The sequence below is a fragment of the Tinamus guttatus genome, unplaced genomic scaffold (assembly GCF_059628265.1).
Source record: "Tinamus guttatus ecotype Peru unplaced genomic scaffold, ASM5962826v1 Tinamus_guttatus_pri_ptg000639l, whole genome shotgun sequence".
Taxonomy (NCBI): Eukaryota; Metazoa; Chordata; class Aves; order Tinamiformes; family Tinamidae; genus Tinamus; species Tinamus guttatus.
Genome location: NW_028289173.1, coordinates 1,073,690 through 1,093,407, shown reverse-complemented (window position 1 = coordinate 1,093,407; position 19,718 = coordinate 1,073,690). Strand labels below are relative to the sequence as shown.

The following is a 19,718-nucleotide window of genomic DNA, read 5'->3' as shown; positions in this document are numbered from 1 at the left end:
TTTTGTTTATTTATTTATTTATTTGCCAAATAAAAGCATCATCTACTTGTGGGTTTAGTTTGTTCAGGTGTTATTGAATGAGGCAATATGCTGTATGTGCTAACTTTTCCAGATAGCTTTATTTTGTACGCCTCAGGCAGGGGATAGGAGTAAATTTATAGTTAAATTAGTATCAAGAATCTGTTAAGAATAAAAGCATCAGTAATTTTTTTTCATGCATACTTAAAGAATTTTGAAACTTTCCATTTTGATGGTATTAATGCAAAGATTATAAAGTAAACACATGAAACAAGATTTAACCATTCTCTTTGAGTCTATGTATTGCAGTCACTCCATTCTTTCCTTTTTTATAATATTAAAACACTAAGAAGATAGCAAGTGAGGTAATAGCATATGTTTCCTTGAATGTTATTATTTTAGGGCATTATAATTATGAATGGTCAGATGTATTTATTCTTTACTGACATAATATGGTTCTAGTACTTTTTAATGCAGAACCAAGAAAATGATGAAGTTTTTCTTGCCTTTCCTGAGACCATGCTGTTATGAATATAGCAAACAAAATCATAATTGTAATACCAAATTCTTTTCTGGTTCATAAAATATTGAAAATATAGAAATCTTTTACTAAGATTGCAGAATATTTATGGAAATGTTTTTGAGCCATAACTCGCTTAGTTTTCTTTTTGTGGAGCCTCATGAGATGTTTCTGTTACTTTTTGGTTTTCTTGATATATGTTAATAACATCACTTTCCCTGTTCCCTAAGCTCCAGATACCTTTATAAATTATTTTACACAAGAATTGAAATGAAATGTATCCATTTTTATATATTGAAAATTTACGTAATTTAGATAAATGCTTCACTGTCAACTTACTGTCACTCTTTTTCATGAGGCAATATAAAGATTAGTGATAGTTATTTATTAAGACAAATCCTGTCTATCCTGGAGCTTACTGTTGATGACATAGTTGAAATCATTTAGGTAAGATAGAGAAATCATGCACTTATTGAGAGAAAAGATATTTTTAAATGCATTTGGCAGGCCACTGTTATTGGTGTTACAATTTTCCTGCAGTAATATTATATTACTGGGAAGTGTGAATGAATATGCATTATTTTACACCATTTAGTAGATTCAAATAATAAGTAATTGTAGGAAGCCTTTACTGTACATTTTATAGAAATACTTCTTAGTGAAATGATCATGCAATTTTTTTATAAGATCTTAGGTTTACAAGCTATGAACAAAAATGGTCTTTTTGTGTGGGTGTTAAAGCAAGCTATCAATACTGGATTGCATAAATATACTTTTATTGCTTTATTCTAGAAACCAAACTCACTCTTGGACCTCCTGGTGCGGCCAGAATCCCAAGTGCAGGATGCAATAGATGAAATACAGACAGCTGTCAGACAACAGCTGGATAAAGAACTCATTCACCTTTTTAACACATTGCTGCTTTGCTCCATGTCAGTGACTGACAGGTACATTGTAAGGGATCTGCCTGCATAATTGCATAATTCCAACTGAGGAACTTAATATCTAGTGAGACTGTATCTCAGTCATAATTGGTATATGATTGCATGGTGACACAGTTATTTAAAACTGTATATATTAAAAAAAAAAAAAAAAAAAAGGAACATACTCCTGAATTGAAGATCAAAGCTTGGTGGGCTTTTTCATGACAAAATTAGGAAAGTAATCTGGAAAGGGTGCAGTAGTGGTCACTTTCTGAGGAAATGGAAACTAAATTTGATAACTTGGTTGACTTTATAGCAGTTATTTATTGGAAATAGAACAGTAGAATATTATAAATAATAACAAATGTTTATTTTCATCCAGCTTCTTTTTGGTCTAATAAAGTGCATCTCTGCATATTAGTCATGAGTTTGGACATCTACTTCCTTCACGGAGTTTGAATCCTTTTTTGCCAATCAAGAAAATAGAATAATTAAAAAAAAAAAAAAAAGACATATGGGGAGGGAAAAAAAAGGAAAAGATGGGGGGGGGGGAGGTGGTTAAATAAATCCTTGACAGTTGTGTTTCCAGCTGAATTCTAGACTGATTGAAACATTTTAAAACCTTTGTCTCTTGAATCAGAATAAATAAATATACCTACCTTTGGATTAAGAAGTCCCCTTGTAAGATGCAATACTAGGCTTTCAGAACCTGACTGGGACTAAAAATATCAGATTTGACTCCGTGTCATTCTGTGCATGGGGCAATAGTTACTAATTCACATGCTGCGAGGGACAGAATAACAAATAGAAGAATGAGGCATTGGCCTCTTGTGAAATGACTCATTTTAATAACTTGCTACAGATAGCTGAACCTGTTTTGCTTTTTACAACTTTCCCAGAGAGGGCTTGGAACTTGCAGGTGCTTTCAGAACAGAGCTGGCCCTGAAGTTGCTGCAGTGCTTGAGGCTGGCAGACGCACCACACTTCTATGGCCTCCCTTCCCTTGAAAGAATACTGCGAGGAATGGTGCACGTTACTGCACTTCCAGACTGGAGCACATATTCTGCAGTGGAACCTATTGCAATCTGTAAGAAATATTTAGCAGGTCTTCTTGAGGTAGGTAGCTTGTTATGTATTTTTGGTGTGAATGCTTAGAAAGCACAATGTAATTAATTCATGAAGTTATGATTTATTAGCGTGTAGGACAGTTCTTATCTACCTGTATACTGCTTACAGCAAAGCTGTCATGAAATTGTTCCACCACTCCCAGGTCATTTCATCATTTTATGTTGAATGGGGAGGAAATGCTATGTCCTTCATGGGAAAAGGTGTTACGAAGAGCACAGTTCTTTGCTTGCTTCACTTGTCCCATGAAATGATGGCTCAAGCCAAGGAAACAGTGAGTACACCAGAGTTGTCCTTAATGTGTCATTTGCGAGCATTATGCATAGATGACATGAGATTTACCCTAATTTTTTTACGTGGTCAGTGGAAAATGCCTTATGTAACAACGGTCAAAAATGCCTTTGCGACAATAGTCAGTAAAATATCAGATTGTAAAAAATTAATCCTTCCTAATTCTCAGCTGCTTGTGTTGAAAATGCACACAAAATACTGTGCTCTAACTGAAATTTGTGTTTTTTGTTACAATCCATAGAACCAGGCTGGTCAGAAAACATACCTCTAAAATTTTAGTTATCATGCTTCATTATGGACTTAATGCATTGTTTGTGTAAGTGCATGGTTATACAAAGCACTTTGCAGGTAAGTTTTTTTGCCCCGAGCTAAGGAAATGAATTTGTACAGTCCAACTTCATTTCCTAGAATCTCCAACTAAGTGGTATGTGATACTGTTCAATTTCATTTAATCAGGTGAAAAGTACATGAAAAAGAAGAATTATGATCAAAGAAACAAATGCTTGTGGGTGTTGCTTGATATTTTTATGTATATGTATAAAAAAAAGTCATGTTAATAATGAGTGAAAATAAATTTAAGGATTAATTTTTGAATAGAAAACATTATTCTAATACTCAAGCGAAATATTTAATATCTCTTTAGCATTACTGTCCTAATCTTATGAAGAAGCAGACACAGATTTAACTTTACTCAGTAGGTGAAGTCAGTGAGTTAAGTATATCTTTACAGGAGAATCAGAATCTTTTTATTGTAATACAAGTGCTTTTAGTTTGCAAGTATGTATGTAGTCTGATAGCTCAGACTGTTGGTAGGCTGGCATGAAATTGAAGGATTTACAAAATAATTTCTTACTCTATTTTCTGTTATCAGGACTGGGTATCTCTTTGGTCCTTGCCTTATGATAACAATGAAGAGCAAGTTCCTCCTCAGCTAGGTCTGGCATGGCTGGTTCCTTTATGGGTTGATAGAGATCCTGAGGTTAGTTAAAACAATGTTAAATGGACATCTTTTGTCACTTAAATATGTGCCATATTTTTCTTTCATTGATTTTATTTAATATTAAAACTAATATGTTAAGTAATATCTTAAATTATTCAAAACATTATTGACTATATTCTGAATAACAGTAACAACTGTGAAGGAATATTTTCATATACACATCTGAGCAATACTTCCCTGCATCTCTAATCTTTCCTCTCATTAGTCACTAATGATAATGATTCATAAAGCAATATTGATGAAAACTGCTTCAACAAATTCAGAGCAAACATGTTTGGTGTAAAGTGTGCTTCATTTTATGAAAGTTTGTTATCCAGAACTATTTTAAGAGGGAAAATATAAAGAAAATTGAAGAATATGTTAATTATTCAAAGGCTTTTTTTAAAAAAATTATGTCATTATTACTTACACATTGTAGTGATTATTGGCATTTGATCAGAGAGAATTTAGGGAAAAAATTTGCTTCTCTTAAAAAGATTCCTCCTAAGCTACAGATTCAGTTGCTTTAACTCTCCAAGAGTCGTAATAATTAGCACTGCTTACTGCTGCAAGTAACGTGGTTTTCTACTGTGCCCATTTGTTGTAGGTCAGATTTACCTCACTTGGAATAGGATCAGCTCTTACATCTGTTGAAGTCGGATGCATTGCTTTAGCAGAAAGCTGTCAAAACATATCAGGAGGACTGTGGGGAACAGTGATCAATATCCTTCTGGACCAATCTGAATGTAGCATGGTGCGCAGGGAGGTGCGTTTGTGTATCCTTCTGCCATCTCCTGTTGTGGATTTGTAGCATATGTCTAAAACAGTGAGCTGACTTGTAGATTGTGTTGTTCAGTTTTGGTTTGCTTGTTTTGAGTTTCGATGTAGCAATGGGAATACTGATGTTTTCTTTTCTTTCAGGCTGCTTTTATTCTACAGAATCTCCTTGTGATCCCAATTCCTACTGAAGATGTGAAAGATTGTGCTTGGCAAGTGAGTGACTGCTACATTTAATGAGAAGGTTACAGTGTCATAGAGAGACATTGCTTGTTATAAAAACATGTCAGTATATCTGTAAACAGAAATATGCGAACGTACTAGTATCCATAATATTTTAAAATACAAGCTGGTCTTTAAACCAAAACCTGTTAGGAGAAAGACAAAGAAGCTTGTTACTTGTCTTTAATTTTGAATGTTTTCTGAAAAACATTGGTTTCATTCTGTATATGCCTGAAGATTTTAAGTGTGGATTTGAATGTTCAAGGTGGCATAAAAAATTGTCATGGAATCATAGAATGGTTGGGGTTGGAAATAGTTCAACCCCCTGCTCAAAGCAGGATGAAAAAGAGCAGGCTGCACTGGGCCATGTTCAGTCAGATGTGAAATTTCTCTAAATATGGAGATTCCATGACCTCCATGAACAGTCTGTTCCAAAGTTCAACTACTCTCTCATTTAAGCGGGGGGGAAAGAAGTCTCTTCTTCTATTTAAGTGGAATTTTGTTCTAATTTTTGCCTGTTGCCTCTTATCCTATCAATGGGCACAACTGGGAAGAGTCTGAATCCATCCTGATACCTTCCATCAGGTACATTCACAAGATTCCCCTATGAAACTTCTCTGCTCAAGGCTGAAGAGCCCCAGCCTTTTCAACCTCTCCCTTAATAGGGGAGTCCCTTAATAATCCTTTGGCCATTCTCTAGAGTCCCTCCAGTAGTTCCAAGTTCTCTTGTGCTGGTGAACCCAGACCTGGATCCAGCACTTCAGGTGGTGCCTCAGCAGCGCTGAGCAGAGGGCAAGGATCACTTGCCCCCATCACTCTTGCTTACACAGTCTAGGTTGGACACACGGCTTCCTCGTGCTTGGATTCGTGTCCACTAAAACTGCCAGGTCCAATCATCTACAGAGCTGCTTTCTAGCCAGTTGGCCCCAGCCTGTTCTGCTCTATGGCAGTATCCCTCCCCAGGTGCAGGACTTGCCACTTTCCATTCCACTTCCTATTCCTGTAGCAACATACATAATTTTATTAGTGTAGTTACTAGTGGAATAAACCAGTTAATTATTCAAGAAAGAGCATATTTCCCAAGATTGTGGGCTTTTCAGTTTTGATACCAGAATTGGAAAACTGGATTTTACACAGGGCACAGAATCCCTGGTGAATTCCAGTGCTATGAGCTCTGAGTCAATGTGATTCTTTTCGATAAGTGCAATTTAATGGAAATTGCTCGTCAATTAGGGGTTCATGCTGAAAGCTATTGAACAATACTTCACAGTAATGTGAATAAAAACTGAAAATACCAACAACAATTACAAGACTACTTCAAAGAGTTATTTTTTGCCTTGCACAGGATGAGTTAGTTTATCAGTAGGAAAGTTAATGCAAGCAAAGTTCAAAGCAAAGCTAGTAAAGAGGATTTGGTGAGTAGCAGAAATAGTGTTTTACAGCCAAAGTAGAACATTATTGTTTTATCCCTAAGGCAAATGGGGTTGGAAAAGAAAATACTCTTTCTAGATATTATAGGGATGTTTTATTAACATGTGAATGTATGTTCTGTTGCTGTTACATAGTTGATTTGCTTTATAGTAACTAATTTTGATATGCTACTTTGAAAAGTGGCACGAGTATAATCAATTGGTATAAGGTGCTTTGAGACTGCAACATACTCCGTTATTTAAAGACTGCTAAAGTCAGAGCATGTTTTGAATGTGACTGAGTTTTGTCCTGTGCAGCCAAAAAAGTGCTGACCTGGTATTTTAAGTGGGCAAAGAGAATGCTATCGTATTGGAGATACTACATACTGGAGATATACATATTACTATATCTCATATATATATATATGAGCATATATATATATGTGTGTGTATGTATATAATATTAAATAGTAAATCTTTGAATAAATGTAGTCATACATCATGTGTATAAAATTTCTGCAGTATTCATTTACTGTACTTAATACTACCCAGGTATATTACTGACCTAAGCATGTTGTCAGTTTTCCAATTCATTGCCAGCAGTTTACATGCAGTAGAGATCTTCTTCAAGCAGTTTGTTACATCCAGTTCTTCGTTAATTGCTGTAAAAGGCAAGTGATGAAAGTGGTCAGCAGTTTATATTGCAGCAACCAAAAAGAAAAGGCAGGAGACATCCAAAACTCTATCTAGAACTTACAATGCAAAATAATTTACTCCTTCTACTTTATCTTCTTCTCTCTTTTTTTTTTCTTGTAAAATAAGCTTGTAGACAGTGTAAATGGCAGAAAGGGGTCAGATCTAGCCTGCAGATGGTAAATAGTGTTTTTCCAGCGACTTATTTATAGCTGATTTGACTCAACTACCTCCTCACTACCAAAGAAATAGCATGGGTAGATTTTCTTTCCTGTAATTTTAAATAGTTTGTGTTAAGGTACTGTCAGCTACCTGCTAAAAACCATCATCACAGAATGTAATTGGTTTGAATTCTTCTCAATCTGGGTTCTTTTGACAGTTAACGCTTTTATGGTTCTGGTCCTTCTAAAACAAGTTTTATCTTAGCTGGGCAAAGACTTTACAGTAATAGAAGAAAGCAAAAACACCAGAGAAATACTGTTATAAAGGTAGGCAAATCAAACTGTTTATTTGAAATAATACTATGAAGTCTTTCTTTTAGGGTAAGTTAATAATATTTAACAAGAAGTGAACGAAAACCATTCTTCAAGGAGAATTTCTTGTAATGTTTTGTTTTGTAGATAAGTCTCTTATATATGATTGGAATTGATAGCTCTAGCATAAGCACAGTGTATTTGCCAAAAGACAACCTTATTTTATGTTAGAGATTCCTTTTTTTAAAAAAAAAAAAAAAAAGTCTGTGAATTTCATGTCTTTAGGGACCCTGTGTACATGATGAAGAGTCTGGTCTCTCACAGTCAGGCAAACCTGCACTTCAGGCCCTTTTCTATCACTGCCGCTTCTATGAACACTTGAATCAGATGGTGAAGCGCTGCTACCTTGGGTGTTACATGTTTGATTTGAATTGTGCCAAGGGAGACAACCTGACCATGGAAAAAAGTGGTACAGCTGGTAAGTGATCCTAATGTAACTTTGTATTCTTAATCTAATTAAATAATTTCTAGTTTTGAGTAATTCTGCTAAGATATGAATTTGAAGCTTTTTTGAAGATGAGAGCATCTGCTCATTACATATTTCTGCTGTGACACCCAATTCCTTCAATACTACTTATTATGAAATGATTAAAGCCTCCACAACTGCAAGTTGAGCTGAATGTAATTTTTTCTAACCTTATGTTGCAGCTGAATATAGTATACTTACATTACTGCTGTTTGAGGCATTAGTGGACCGTAACTCATTGGTCTTATGTGTAAAAACCTATTAAATATTTTGAAATCTTCAGAAGGAAAGCTGATCATTACTACTGTTTCACTGAAAGACTGATTTGGAAAGCTTGCTAAAGCACTCTGGTTGTCTTTTTTACTACTACAAGACCATTTTTGTTGTTGTGTGTTTTTATTTGTTTTGTTTTAATCCTTTTTCTGGTTTTCCTACAGATTTTGATGATTCGCTTAATATTTGGAAGGTTCCATCCACTCAAAGCCAGTCTTCCCATTCTCTATCAACATCTGATACTATGGTAAATTTCCCTAGCAACTTATTTGTTTTAAATATACTGTTGTACATTTAATTTTCTTCAAATCATTTCATGCTGTTATGGATACTGAAAGACAAAGCTGAGCCTAAATTGAAATTTACTCTAAATTAGCTTTAATACGCTTTTAAAAACTTTTATAGTTATTTACCTTGGCAAATGCAAATAAAATGGCTTCATTTATCTAGTTAAGTGGATAAGGCAATGATGGATTCTTTTTGTATCTTCTCTCAGCAAGACATATTCTCTAGAAATTTCTCTGCAGTTGACTTTATTGACAAAAGGTAGCTGGATCATCTGTAGCTGTCATTTCTGTTGCTTTTCCTAGCTGTCATTTCAGAGTGATTCAGCATTTGCATTATACAGTTACAGAACTGGATCAATAAAACCACAGCAGCATATTTGGTTAAAATTATATAATATACATATATATTATAATAAACTCTGGGTTCTGAAAATGCACAATTGTTTGCCTGACCTGTGAAAAATATATGAAAGCAAGTGACTGCATGATAAAGTTGTTTGAGTGGGATGGTTGCTGTAATAAAATACTGTGAAGACATTGTGTCTTTCAAGATGGCAAATGCAAAAGAAGAGAAAGTGAAGTGCTTTCTTCATGCTCCAGGACAGATTTGCAATACAGGTTCAGGCTGCAGGGAGAACTTTTCTAACAATTTTTAAGGTACCCGATAAAAATAATCTATTCTCAAAGATTGAAGTAGACCTCTGAGAAAACTGACATATTGCATAGCAATCCCTTTTTATAATTCTATGTTTCTACTTTTGTGATTAATGCATAGCCATCTAATATATCAGAGCCATAAAAAACATAGCTCATGCAATGTATAATTTATTTAAAGATTTTTTTTATGAAAAACAATGCTATGCATTTGCTGGCAGTATCTACAGGTTTAGTTTTCCTGCATCTTCTTGTATGAGACAAAATAGCTCCATGAAGAAAATTGTAAGATTGTATTCATGTACTTGCTATTTCATATTACATAGATCTAATCTAACATATGTTGTTGCTGAAACACCTGTGTTGTTTCTTCTTTACAGTATTGGTCATGGTTATTTTGGGCCAAGAAAAAGAGTTTCATATAGGAGCTTGGCAGGGTTTTTGTTTGGCTTCCCCCCGCCCCTCCCCCCCCCCCCCCCAAAAAAAAAAAATAGGGTATTGTAACTTTTGTGACTTCAATGTCTTCAAAGTATTTGCCAGTTACAGAATTTCAGAGCAATGCTTTGATATTTTTCATATCTTTTTAGAAATTTATTCATTTAATAAATGAAAATGAAACAAAAAATAAGATATTTTAAATTTATTATTCAGAACTGAACATTTGAAAATGATATAACTGAGTCATTATAAACGAGCGCTCTTAAATATGCTTTTAACTGAATTATCTGTGTCGCCTTCTCACTCGGGAATTATTTGCATATTATTTGAGGGGAAGTTCAGCTTTAATGACTTGGAAAAAGAAGAAAGTCCAATTTGAAATTTACTAGATCAGATAAAAGCGTACGTGTAAAATACCATCAATGGTTAGTATGAAGACATAGATTTACAGTTGCATTTAACAAATGGAAAGCTCTGAACTATTTATAGCTGAAAGAGCATGTGATACAATGATGTGTTCGTTTGTATCAATCTTCCAGATATTTTCATACTTTTTGTATGTATTTGGGAAGATTGTGCTTTTACAGCTGATGGAAGAGAGCTGAATCCAAGGACATTTTTTCCTTGCTTCCACTAGTCAATATAGATTTTACAAAACAATTTGATCTTACTTTCTCCTTTGAGAGAGACTATTTAATTTGCGTTTGTCCTTCACGTGCTTTAGCTTTATGGACCTTATAAGCAACTCTGAATTCTAGTTATTATTGACTAGGTTACTTAACCTTTAAAGTGTCTGAATTGATGTGACGAGTGGTAAGTTTTCATGTTGAGGGGAGAGGTGGGCAAGTCGGATGTTCCAGTGCCCCTACAATTGTGAAAGACTGAGGAAGGGATCTGAGACTATACAGAAACTCTGTTCCAAAGAGTGATTAGTGACTACTGAGTATTTATCTGTTGTCTAAAGTTTGGAAATATTTTAAAACTCAAACTGTCTTATAAGTTCTTGTAACTTTTTATATAAATTGACATTTTGTTTTCTTACAGTCTGTCCCAAAACTTTCAATTTTTATATATGAGGAGGAGTAAAATATTTATGAATTAATTATGCCAAAAAATATATGTCTATTTGTCTCTGAATTTGGCCTGTCGCTGCAGATGTAATTATTCCAAGCCCGCTAGATGGCAGGCTTTCCCTGTCACAGATGAAAGGGAGCCCGCACATCTTACTGAAAGGAAGAATGTTGATGTTTTCGTGTCTGGCGCAGATTTGATGACAGCAGCCCCAAAAAATTGAGAGTTAGCAGCTATCAAAGCATGTAAAATTGTTTCTGTCAGAAGCTCTTTTCTTGTATTTTAATAGCTTTTTACATAGCAAATTTAAAACAAACAAACAAACAAAACCACAGTTGTAAATCTACCCTTATCCGTTTGTCCATGCATTTCACAAATGCCAATCTAGGTATCTGAAACTGCCTTTTGCCTGCAGTAAGCCACATCTTTGTGGAAGCCAAAGCTCGCTGTCTTTCTTGAATTCTAAGAGCAGAGGAAAGGTCTGCTGATTCTGGAGGATGCATGAAAACAGCTCTGACAAAAAGAAGACGACACCACTATTTTTCTCACTTTTGAGTTTTCATGTAATTAGTTTGAGCTATCCAAAGGCTGGTTTTATTTTGAGTTCATATAAACTCAGGTGAAGGTAGTATTTAACTTTTTTCCCAGATGTATAAAAATTGGGAAAATTAAAGCAAGTACATTAATAACAGAAATGATTCTTATTTAGTCTCTAAAGTAGTCTGACGGGTCTTGCAGAGACAGTTAGTACAACTCTCCTGATTTTATAGAGTGAAGAATTGCGATATGGGAATGAAATAAATGACTCAAGGTCACATAAAAGGCAATAGTAGAGCTGAATTACCTCTGTTAAACTGATTTGTGCTGGTTTTAGTATCTTTAAGATCTTAGTAGATTGCAGATTTGTCAAAATCATCTTATTTTTCTGTAAACTATAGTGTGGATATTACAAAGAATACACTTCTTTTGAAAATAACATTTGTCCTTTGAAGGACTACATGAACTCAACTTATTATAACAAAAAACAAATCCTTACTTTTAATCAATATCTTTGTTTTAATATGTATGCTTTAAAGCACCCATCAGGCACCAGTAGGCTAGGACTGCTTAACGGAATGAACAATTGGTTTAAAAATTGGGGCTAAGAATGGTGCAGGTTAAAGGCGCTACAGGCTTTCCCCATAGATAGAAAGAAGATTTCATGGAGAAGAATGACTATGAGTTAAAGCTATTTGATTAAAAAAGATAAAAATGTGCATGTTTTATTTACTGGATCCATGGTTACCAGAGTGCTCTAAACTAAAGTGATGTAAACCACTGAAAAGAGCACTGGATAGAATGAATCACTGAAAGCCTATTAAAGCAATGCTAGAGGGATTTTTATGCTGGAGGTTAAGAAAAGACCTTTATTCATATCTAGTAGATAAATGACAAAAGCATCACCTTTGTCTTGTGTCCCCCGTGACAATTTCAGTGTCCTTCTCTATTCGTTGTTATGATCTGTAGTCTTCTTCGCACTTCTTCCTCTCTAGTACCTCTCCTTCCAAACCTCTGTGCTTGTGCAGTGAAACACCAGAGTGCTTCATCACTCCTAGAAAGAATATGGTGGCAGTAGTAAATAAATAGTAATTGTAAATATCTTCTACAGGGTATGATGTCCCAGACCCCCAGATTATCCTTATCAAGGGTGATTTATAAAAGTGGTAATATCTTTTCTTTCCTGGAAGGCAGAACACTGTGGAAATTACTTCATTGTGTTATTGTATGTTTTCTGTTAAGATAGCAGAAAATGTCTGTTTTTAACCCCATATCCCACTGTGAAGCAATTACCAATAAATGTTCCATCAGTGCAGGAAACTAATAAGGTATATTTTTCCAACCAGATAACACTATTATTGATGTGTGTTTTTTGCTGTTTTTTTTTTCCTCTTCCAGTTAGATAAGACTTTATTTTTATTTCTTTGACCATAAGGCTCAGACAGTTGGACAGGATGCAGAAAGAATACATGTTATGCAGCACAGCCGATGTGCTGATTTGTTAACGCGTGCAAGCTTGTATGCATTCATAATATCATTAAGATGAGTCCCAGCATAGCAGTAATTTCTTTCGGTTTTAGCTGTTGCAGGAGAAATACAAGGACTGTTAGAGGCAGTACTTTAGGTTTGTGCTTGTATAATTTATATATATATTTCTGACATTTATTAAAGTGCTGGAATTTAAGTACAGTGCTTAATAAATGCAGAATTTACTCAATGTCATAGTGGAGTGATTTACTCTAATACAAATTATTGATTTATATAATGATTTAAATCAGCAAGCAGAAAACTTTTCATTTACTTTAATTTGCAAATACGCTTTTTAGGTATGTATTTAAAAGTTCTATCTAAAATATAACTGTGCTTGATTTTCAATTTTATGATGGAGTTTGATAATGCTTTTTGCTCACAGGGAGAATATGGTGTACCCAAACATGTCTTATTGATTATGTGGTCCTGGGATTCAGATCTGCACCCTGATTTGCACCTCTGTGCTACAGTGACGTTTGGTCCTTTTTCAGGACCAGCTGAGCATGCTTGCACAGGAAGAGTCAAGGAGATAGTGGGGAAGCAGAGCAAAATGGGGGGAAGGCAGTTGCAGCACGGCAGTGAAAACCTTCAGCTCATGCAGGGCAACATTGTGTGATGTAAATATGTGCTGACAAGGTTTGGAAGTGGCTGGGGACCACGAGGGGAAAATGGAAAACCTTAGGGAGAAGAAAAGACTGTGTAGACAGTTTTCTGCAACTCATAATGCCATTGAGTAAACTGAAACCAAGCATGGAAAGAAGTGACCTATCTGCACTGGTTCAATGGGTAAGAGAGGAATTAATAAATTCTCTCCCCTTGCCACTTGATGTGGTTGTTGTCTTTTAGATCACTTCTGCTTTTTCCTTACGTAAAAATTATTTGAAATGATATTCTGATAATCCTTCAAAAAGAAAAAAACAATGACTCCTTTGAAGAAAAAAAAAATCTACTTTATGTGAATAGTCCAGCTAGTAATCAAAGAACAGAAGTGAAAAAGTGCCCTGGCATAGGTATTTATGCTCTGAGTCAGGTCACAGGTCCCGGTAGGTCACAAAGAATATTATTAAGCTGTAGAGTCTTGGGCTTCTGATTTTGTGCTTGCAATTTAAAACATAGTGACAAGACTATTAACTTCTTTGAAAGTCTGCAAAGTTGCTAATGTGGCAGGTGATTTAGTTGCTCAATTAATAGAAGCTTCACTATAGTATATTATTGTGATGTAAATATATCTTCACCACAAAACAAACGCATCTGAGGATCACAGGACTAAGGTTAAGAGAAGTCAGAACAGCTCCAGAACTTACTCTTTGGCTGATGAGACTAATCCATTTATTATGTTTTATCTAAGTGTGCCCTTACACAAATGGATGAGCCCTGATATTTTCAGCAGAGCAGAAGTGCACAGGAATCTTAACTTTAAATGTTTCAGTGATGCCTTTCTTTCTTCACAAAAAAGTGGATTAAAAACAAAACAAAAAACAACCACAAAAAATAAGAGGGAAGAGAGGGATTTTCCAGTATTAAATCTCGGGCATTGATAAGTTTGTGAACTGAAATGTTTTAGCTTGTTCAAATTTTTTTTTTTCAGTAGTTTCAATTCTCAGATGTTTATATTTTTAAGACAATCAACACTGAGTTAAATTGAATGCTGAGTAATTTTTACATGTATTTCTGTGCCTTCAAGCAAAATGAAAATGTCTGTTGTATTAAAGATTGAATAGCTAGTTTGCTTTTTTTTCTATCTAGATTCTGTCTGCATCACCGTCACTGGGGAGTGCTACTGAGCTTCAGACAAAAGGCCTAACATATTCATCCAGTTTTATTCCCAAAACTGCAGCTGATAGGCTTACAGCTCAAGGTAAGCTAAACTTTAATTGACTTTGTAAACATGATGATGAATATAATGTATTATTTAGCCTGTCCTTATTCCAGTATTTGGATACGCATATAAATCTTGTGTGTCGTTGGAACAGTCATGCTGACACTTTGAATGGTTATTTCAGAAAACAAGCATAAAATCATGCCTTTAAATTGAAATAAGGTGAAATACATTGACAGAATTAAGTACTAATGGTTAGTCTTGTTTGAAATGTTACATATTTGTGAGACCACTTTTCCATTCCTGTCAACCAGTCACCCTTTCAAAATATTAAGTTTTATAAAGATGTCAAATATAGTTAAAGAGCTATGCACCCAGTATTATGAACGAAAGAAAATAAAAATTATGTCATTCCAGATTTATCTTTAGTGGCCTACAGAAAGAACAGTTTATATAGGAAAAATATTAAATAACACTTTCCTTGTATCTGATTTTTTTTTTAATTCCAGATTATACTGTTTTAAGTATATAGGGAAGATGGATATTCTATGAAAAATAAAAAGCAAGTTGTTTTACGTAAATGCAATGATTTTTTTTTTCATATGGTTCTTTTGTTTCTCTCCTCTGTGTTTAATGAACACACTTTAGGTCAGAGTGATACTACCACAACAGGGTCTTCAAGTCAGCATGGTTCTCCCCTGTCTGTTGGGCTGTCTAAACAGTGTGCTGTGGTCACACCCGCTCTCCTGTCTGCGATTTGCAGCCTTCTGCATAATCTGCTCGTTGTCACTCCAGAAGATACTGGAATTGCTCTCCAGCAAGCACACTTGCTAACAGCTCTCAGCAGGTAGGGGATCAATAGCTGCTGAACTACAAACAGGTGTAGTAATAGAGCTGAAAAGAATGTAATGAGATCTACCAGTGTTTCATACCAAAGCTGTTAAAGGTATTGATCAGATCTTGCTTCTGGGGTGTTAACAAAGGCTTTATTTAATTATTTATTTATTTTCCTTTTTAACACGAGTAGCAGAAAAAGAGGGTTTTTAGAATTTTATACACAGAAGAGGTAGACAGAAGAGTCATATGGGTGATGCTAGTTATGGTGGTGGTCTTCTACAGAAATGTCATGGTTGTTTGTTTGTTTGTTCTTTTTAATACTTAGATGGAATGTTTGGAGGACAGACCAGGACTTGTCATAGTAAAAGACCTCTCCTAACAACTTTGGGAAAACATTAGATCAGAAACCTTTAGTTCATGGGTGTTTTTTCTTAAAGCAAGAATAATTTGAAATAGTTTTCAAATTGTATGTTTTCCATTTTTCTGTTCGAGTAAGTACAAATTCTTTTATGTGAAGAAAGTGTTTGGAAGTCCTGAAGCGATGCATCAAAATTAGTGGGGTTTTGGGTCTTGTTTTGTTTTTCTTTTGAAAGTTTTTTGTAGTTAAGCCTCATACATAAATTAATAAAAACAAATCTTGTTTGAATACACATTATATTAGCAGTGAGTTGTTAATTTTTTTATGAAAGAAAATGATCAATTAAGAAACAACAAATGATTTAGTCTTAAAAATACTTTATGCCCCTTTGGTTGTACTTGCACTACAATTAAAGCTTATTATAGTTTACTCTGTTTATTTAAAATGAACTTTTTATGTAAAATTAGTATATTTTTTAATTGCTTACACATGTTTCTTATCAACTGGCTTTATTTTAGTCTTGTAAATGCTAATCTAATCGAGAGATGTATCCTGGAACTGAAAGCTCCTTTGGGTAATTCCTGTCATGTGGAACAAGTAAAAGTTCAGGTTAGAGAAGCATTTGTTGTTGTCTGAATTTTCTTTGAATGATGAAGCTATATTTTTATTATCTGTATTTATTAATATAGCCCATACACAGTGGTGGAAATGAGATGACTCGCTGCTCTTACGAAAGGCTTGAGAGAAAAGTAACAATATACTCTGTTCAACATACCAAAAATATTTATTTATTAAAAGAGCTATACCTAGAACTATCGAACAAATAAAAATCAGTTGTGTTTTAAAAACAGATCGAACTCAGCAGCTACAAAAATCACATAATTTAATTTCTTTAGAGAAGACTACCAAGGCCTTATGCAGTTACTGACACATTTGTTTAAAATTTTAAACACCATTCTTATACAGATTACTCCTAAATTTCATACTTACTGCCTGTTGGCTTTGCTTTGCTTCCAGTCTTTTAGACACTTGAATAGTTCTTAACTAACTCTGGTATATAAAAACTGTAGAGATTCATTACCTATAGGACTACATTGGTATCAAAATATTTAATTTGTAGTAAAATACCCATACCTGTAAGGAAGTGTGTTCCTGTGGTATTTTTGGGGGAATAAATAATGTATATATGACAAAAGTACTTGTTTTTCTAGTACTTAAAGCAAAGATTCTGTTTTCAGAAAGTATGCATGTATTTATTAGTATTTTTCTTTTTTGTATTTATTAGTATTTTTCTTTTTTCCTTTGTGATAGTTTCTGAAAGCTCAGAGCCTACACGAGCCATGACTTTCTGATAAGGAATTCAATACTTGTTCACACAGAAGAATCCTTTATGCATTCATTTGCAGAGTAGGAACTCTGTTCTATTTTTTACAGTAGAAAATGAAGCAGATCTTAATTTATGTCCTGTTATTTCTTTTAACTGGTGTATTTATAAATTCAAAATTAAATGAATAAATTGAGGTAATGTGTTTAAATCATAAAAATGTGGCAAGTGCAAATATATGGCTTTATTTCCTATCCTTCTAACAGGTATTACTGCTACTTCAGTACTTATCATCTGTGTCCAAGCTTTTGAAAACATGCTTACTGGTGGACTCTCAGCTCGTCATCCAGGATGAACTGTTGAAACCTTTCCTAGGAAACAGTTTCATGATCCTCTCCATTCGCTCTAAAGATGGGCTCGGTAAGAAACAATTTTATTTTCAGCACAGCCAAATGGCAGGTCTCTATTTTAAAGTGTCAGTTTCATTTAAAGTGTCAAAACTTGTGATCAGGCTTGGCCGTTCAAATTTATATGCATGCTTAAATTGTTTGATTTTTCTATATTCTCTTTGCAGATGCTGAGCTAACATCTGCACTCCATGAAACCTGGATAGACTACTTCAATCTTCTAGCTACGTTATTGTGGAAAAGTGGCCAATTTTCTCTTCCATCTGTAACAGCAGCTCTTGGAAATCATTGGACAGCAATAATTGGTAATGCCTTTTCCTGTTGGTTTGCAACCTTGCAACTAGTTAAAAATAAATAAATAAAATGAGGGGAGTCACCCCTGATTAGATGCTGTCAAGATGTATACAAACAGCATATTCATAACGGTAAACATTATCATGCCAGGTTTTCACTTTTTCCTGAATTCAACCTTTGTAATTCTTTCTTAGGCAGTCAGGCTCATTTCTGTTACATGCATGCAAATAAAACTTGTGAATTTATGGTAGTGTTGCTAATTGTAAACCATAGCCAGATACTGTACGTTTAAGCCTGAAATGGTCAATTAGTATTTTGCTTTTTCCTCATATGTACTATTTTATCTTATACAAAAACAAAGGCAAAAAAAAATCAGAGGAGGTAAGGGGTACTGCAATTCAAGATATTAAACAGTCATTTTTTAAAATGCTTTACTTGTTACTTGTCTAGTCTGGGTTCTGAGTCAGCAGGACTCTCTAACATGTTTCAACATGGAACACGGTCCATTCAAGCTTGTGATTTCAGTCAGCTGTATGTTAAGTGATCTAGTGAATGAAGGTGTAGCTACACATCAAACAAATGTAATTACTGTCAGTGCTACAATGTAAGCTGTAGAATAAAGTGCAGAACATTCAGTAAAATTGTTAGATAAATGAATGGCTTAGCAAAAGGAGAATACCTTTTTAACTTCTGGTCAAGTTAATGGATATCAAATAATTCTTTCAAACCTTAATAAACCTAAAAACTTTCCATGCTTGCTTCTTTTAAAGACTTACTGTCAAATGTATAAATGTACTATAAATGTGCAAATGTGTAATGTACTTCCTCATGAAGTACACTAATGAAGCGGCTTCTTGGCTCATGCATTCTTTGATCAATTTTCCAAAATTCTAAAGTTCTTTTAACTTGTTATAGAATGAAATGTAAACATCTTTAATTTTTTTAATTTAACATTTCAGATACCATTTGTGATTGTATTAATCTGTCAACCACGTGTCCTGATTTATATAAGGCTAGTTTACAGTTTATCACTGCTCTTTTGACTGAAGAAGGAAAAAGACAGCTCGGTGATAAACAGAGTATGTGCCAGAATCCAACTGTAAGCTTTCTTCTAGATGAAGCTGAAGGATGTCAGGCATCAGTAACTCAACTTACTGGATTAATAATTCAGGTATTTGAACTTTAATAGTGTAAATGTAGTGTAGTATTTCTGTACTTTGTTAAAAATGTTTTTTTTTATCTAATGAAGAATTAGTTTAGTCTCTAGTTATAGACTGAGCCATCTTTCATCTCTTGTGTCTGTTATTACATGAAGTTCTCCAGTTCAAACTGGAGAAGTTGCAGAGAAGCAACTTATATGCAGTGCCTCTCAAGACATTTACTGTCATACTGCAATAATATGATATGAAATCTTGTGTGGGGAAGATGTGCACGAGTAGAATATATTTGGCCAAATACTGAAATGTTTCTTTTTATCAGATAAGAGTGGGATTTTTAAGGCTTAACATATTGTTATTTCCACTGTAAATAACAGCATCATTGTTCTTAAGCTGTCTAATCATAAAAATTGTGACCCCAAATGAGTCATTATGCCCTGCAGTTTGTTTCCTGGCAGTGTAAGATTGGCATTGTTACAGTATAGGGGCATATAATGTATTTTCCAACCTAATTTTAAGTCTGCCAGGTATAATATTTTCATTTGTTCCTTCGGGAACCCATTGCCCAACATAATATATACTACTGACCATATTTCTAGGTACTCATTCTCAGTGTTTTTTCTTTCCTCATATAATCTCATTATTCTCATTTATACTTGCTTGTACTGTCCTAAATACTTCCTTTACCTCTTTCATATTAATATCCTTCATTTATTTACTGGCTGTTAAAATTTCTTCCATTACTTACTTACTTGTCAGTAAGACAAGATGTATGT

General features: G+C 34.3%; 1 protein-coding gene across 1 annotated transcript in view; it reads left to right on the top strand.

Moving 5' to 3' along the window:
- The window catches only part of RTTN (rotatin), a 66,332-nt gene that overhangs the window by 31,697 nt on the left and 14,917 nt on the right, over positions 1-19,718 (top strand). Inside the window, exons 27-40 of the mRNA XM_088535655.1 lie at positions 1,331-1,485; positions 2,361-2,577; positions 2,732-2,860; positions 3,749-3,856; positions 4,464-4,622; positions 4,778-4,849; positions 7,716-7,908; positions 8,394-8,476; positions 14,493-14,604; positions 15,214-15,412; positions 16,279-16,369; positions 17,351-17,504; positions 17,659-17,796; positions 18,745-18,956. Coding sequence (XP_088391781.1) covers positions 1,331-1,485; positions 2,361-2,577; positions 2,732-2,860; positions 3,749-3,856; positions 4,464-4,622; positions 4,778-4,849; positions 7,716-7,908; positions 8,394-8,476; positions 14,493-14,604; positions 15,214-15,412; positions 16,279-16,369; positions 17,351-17,504; positions 17,659-17,796; positions 18,745-18,956 — 2,022 coding nt within the window. The remainder of the gene's footprint in view (positions 1-1,330; positions 1,486-2,360; positions 2,578-2,731; positions 2,861-3,748; positions 3,857-4,463; positions 4,623-4,777; positions 4,850-7,715; positions 7,909-8,393; positions 8,477-14,492; positions 14,605-15,213; positions 15,413-16,278; positions 16,370-17,350; positions 17,505-17,658; positions 17,797-18,744; positions 18,957-19,718) is intronic.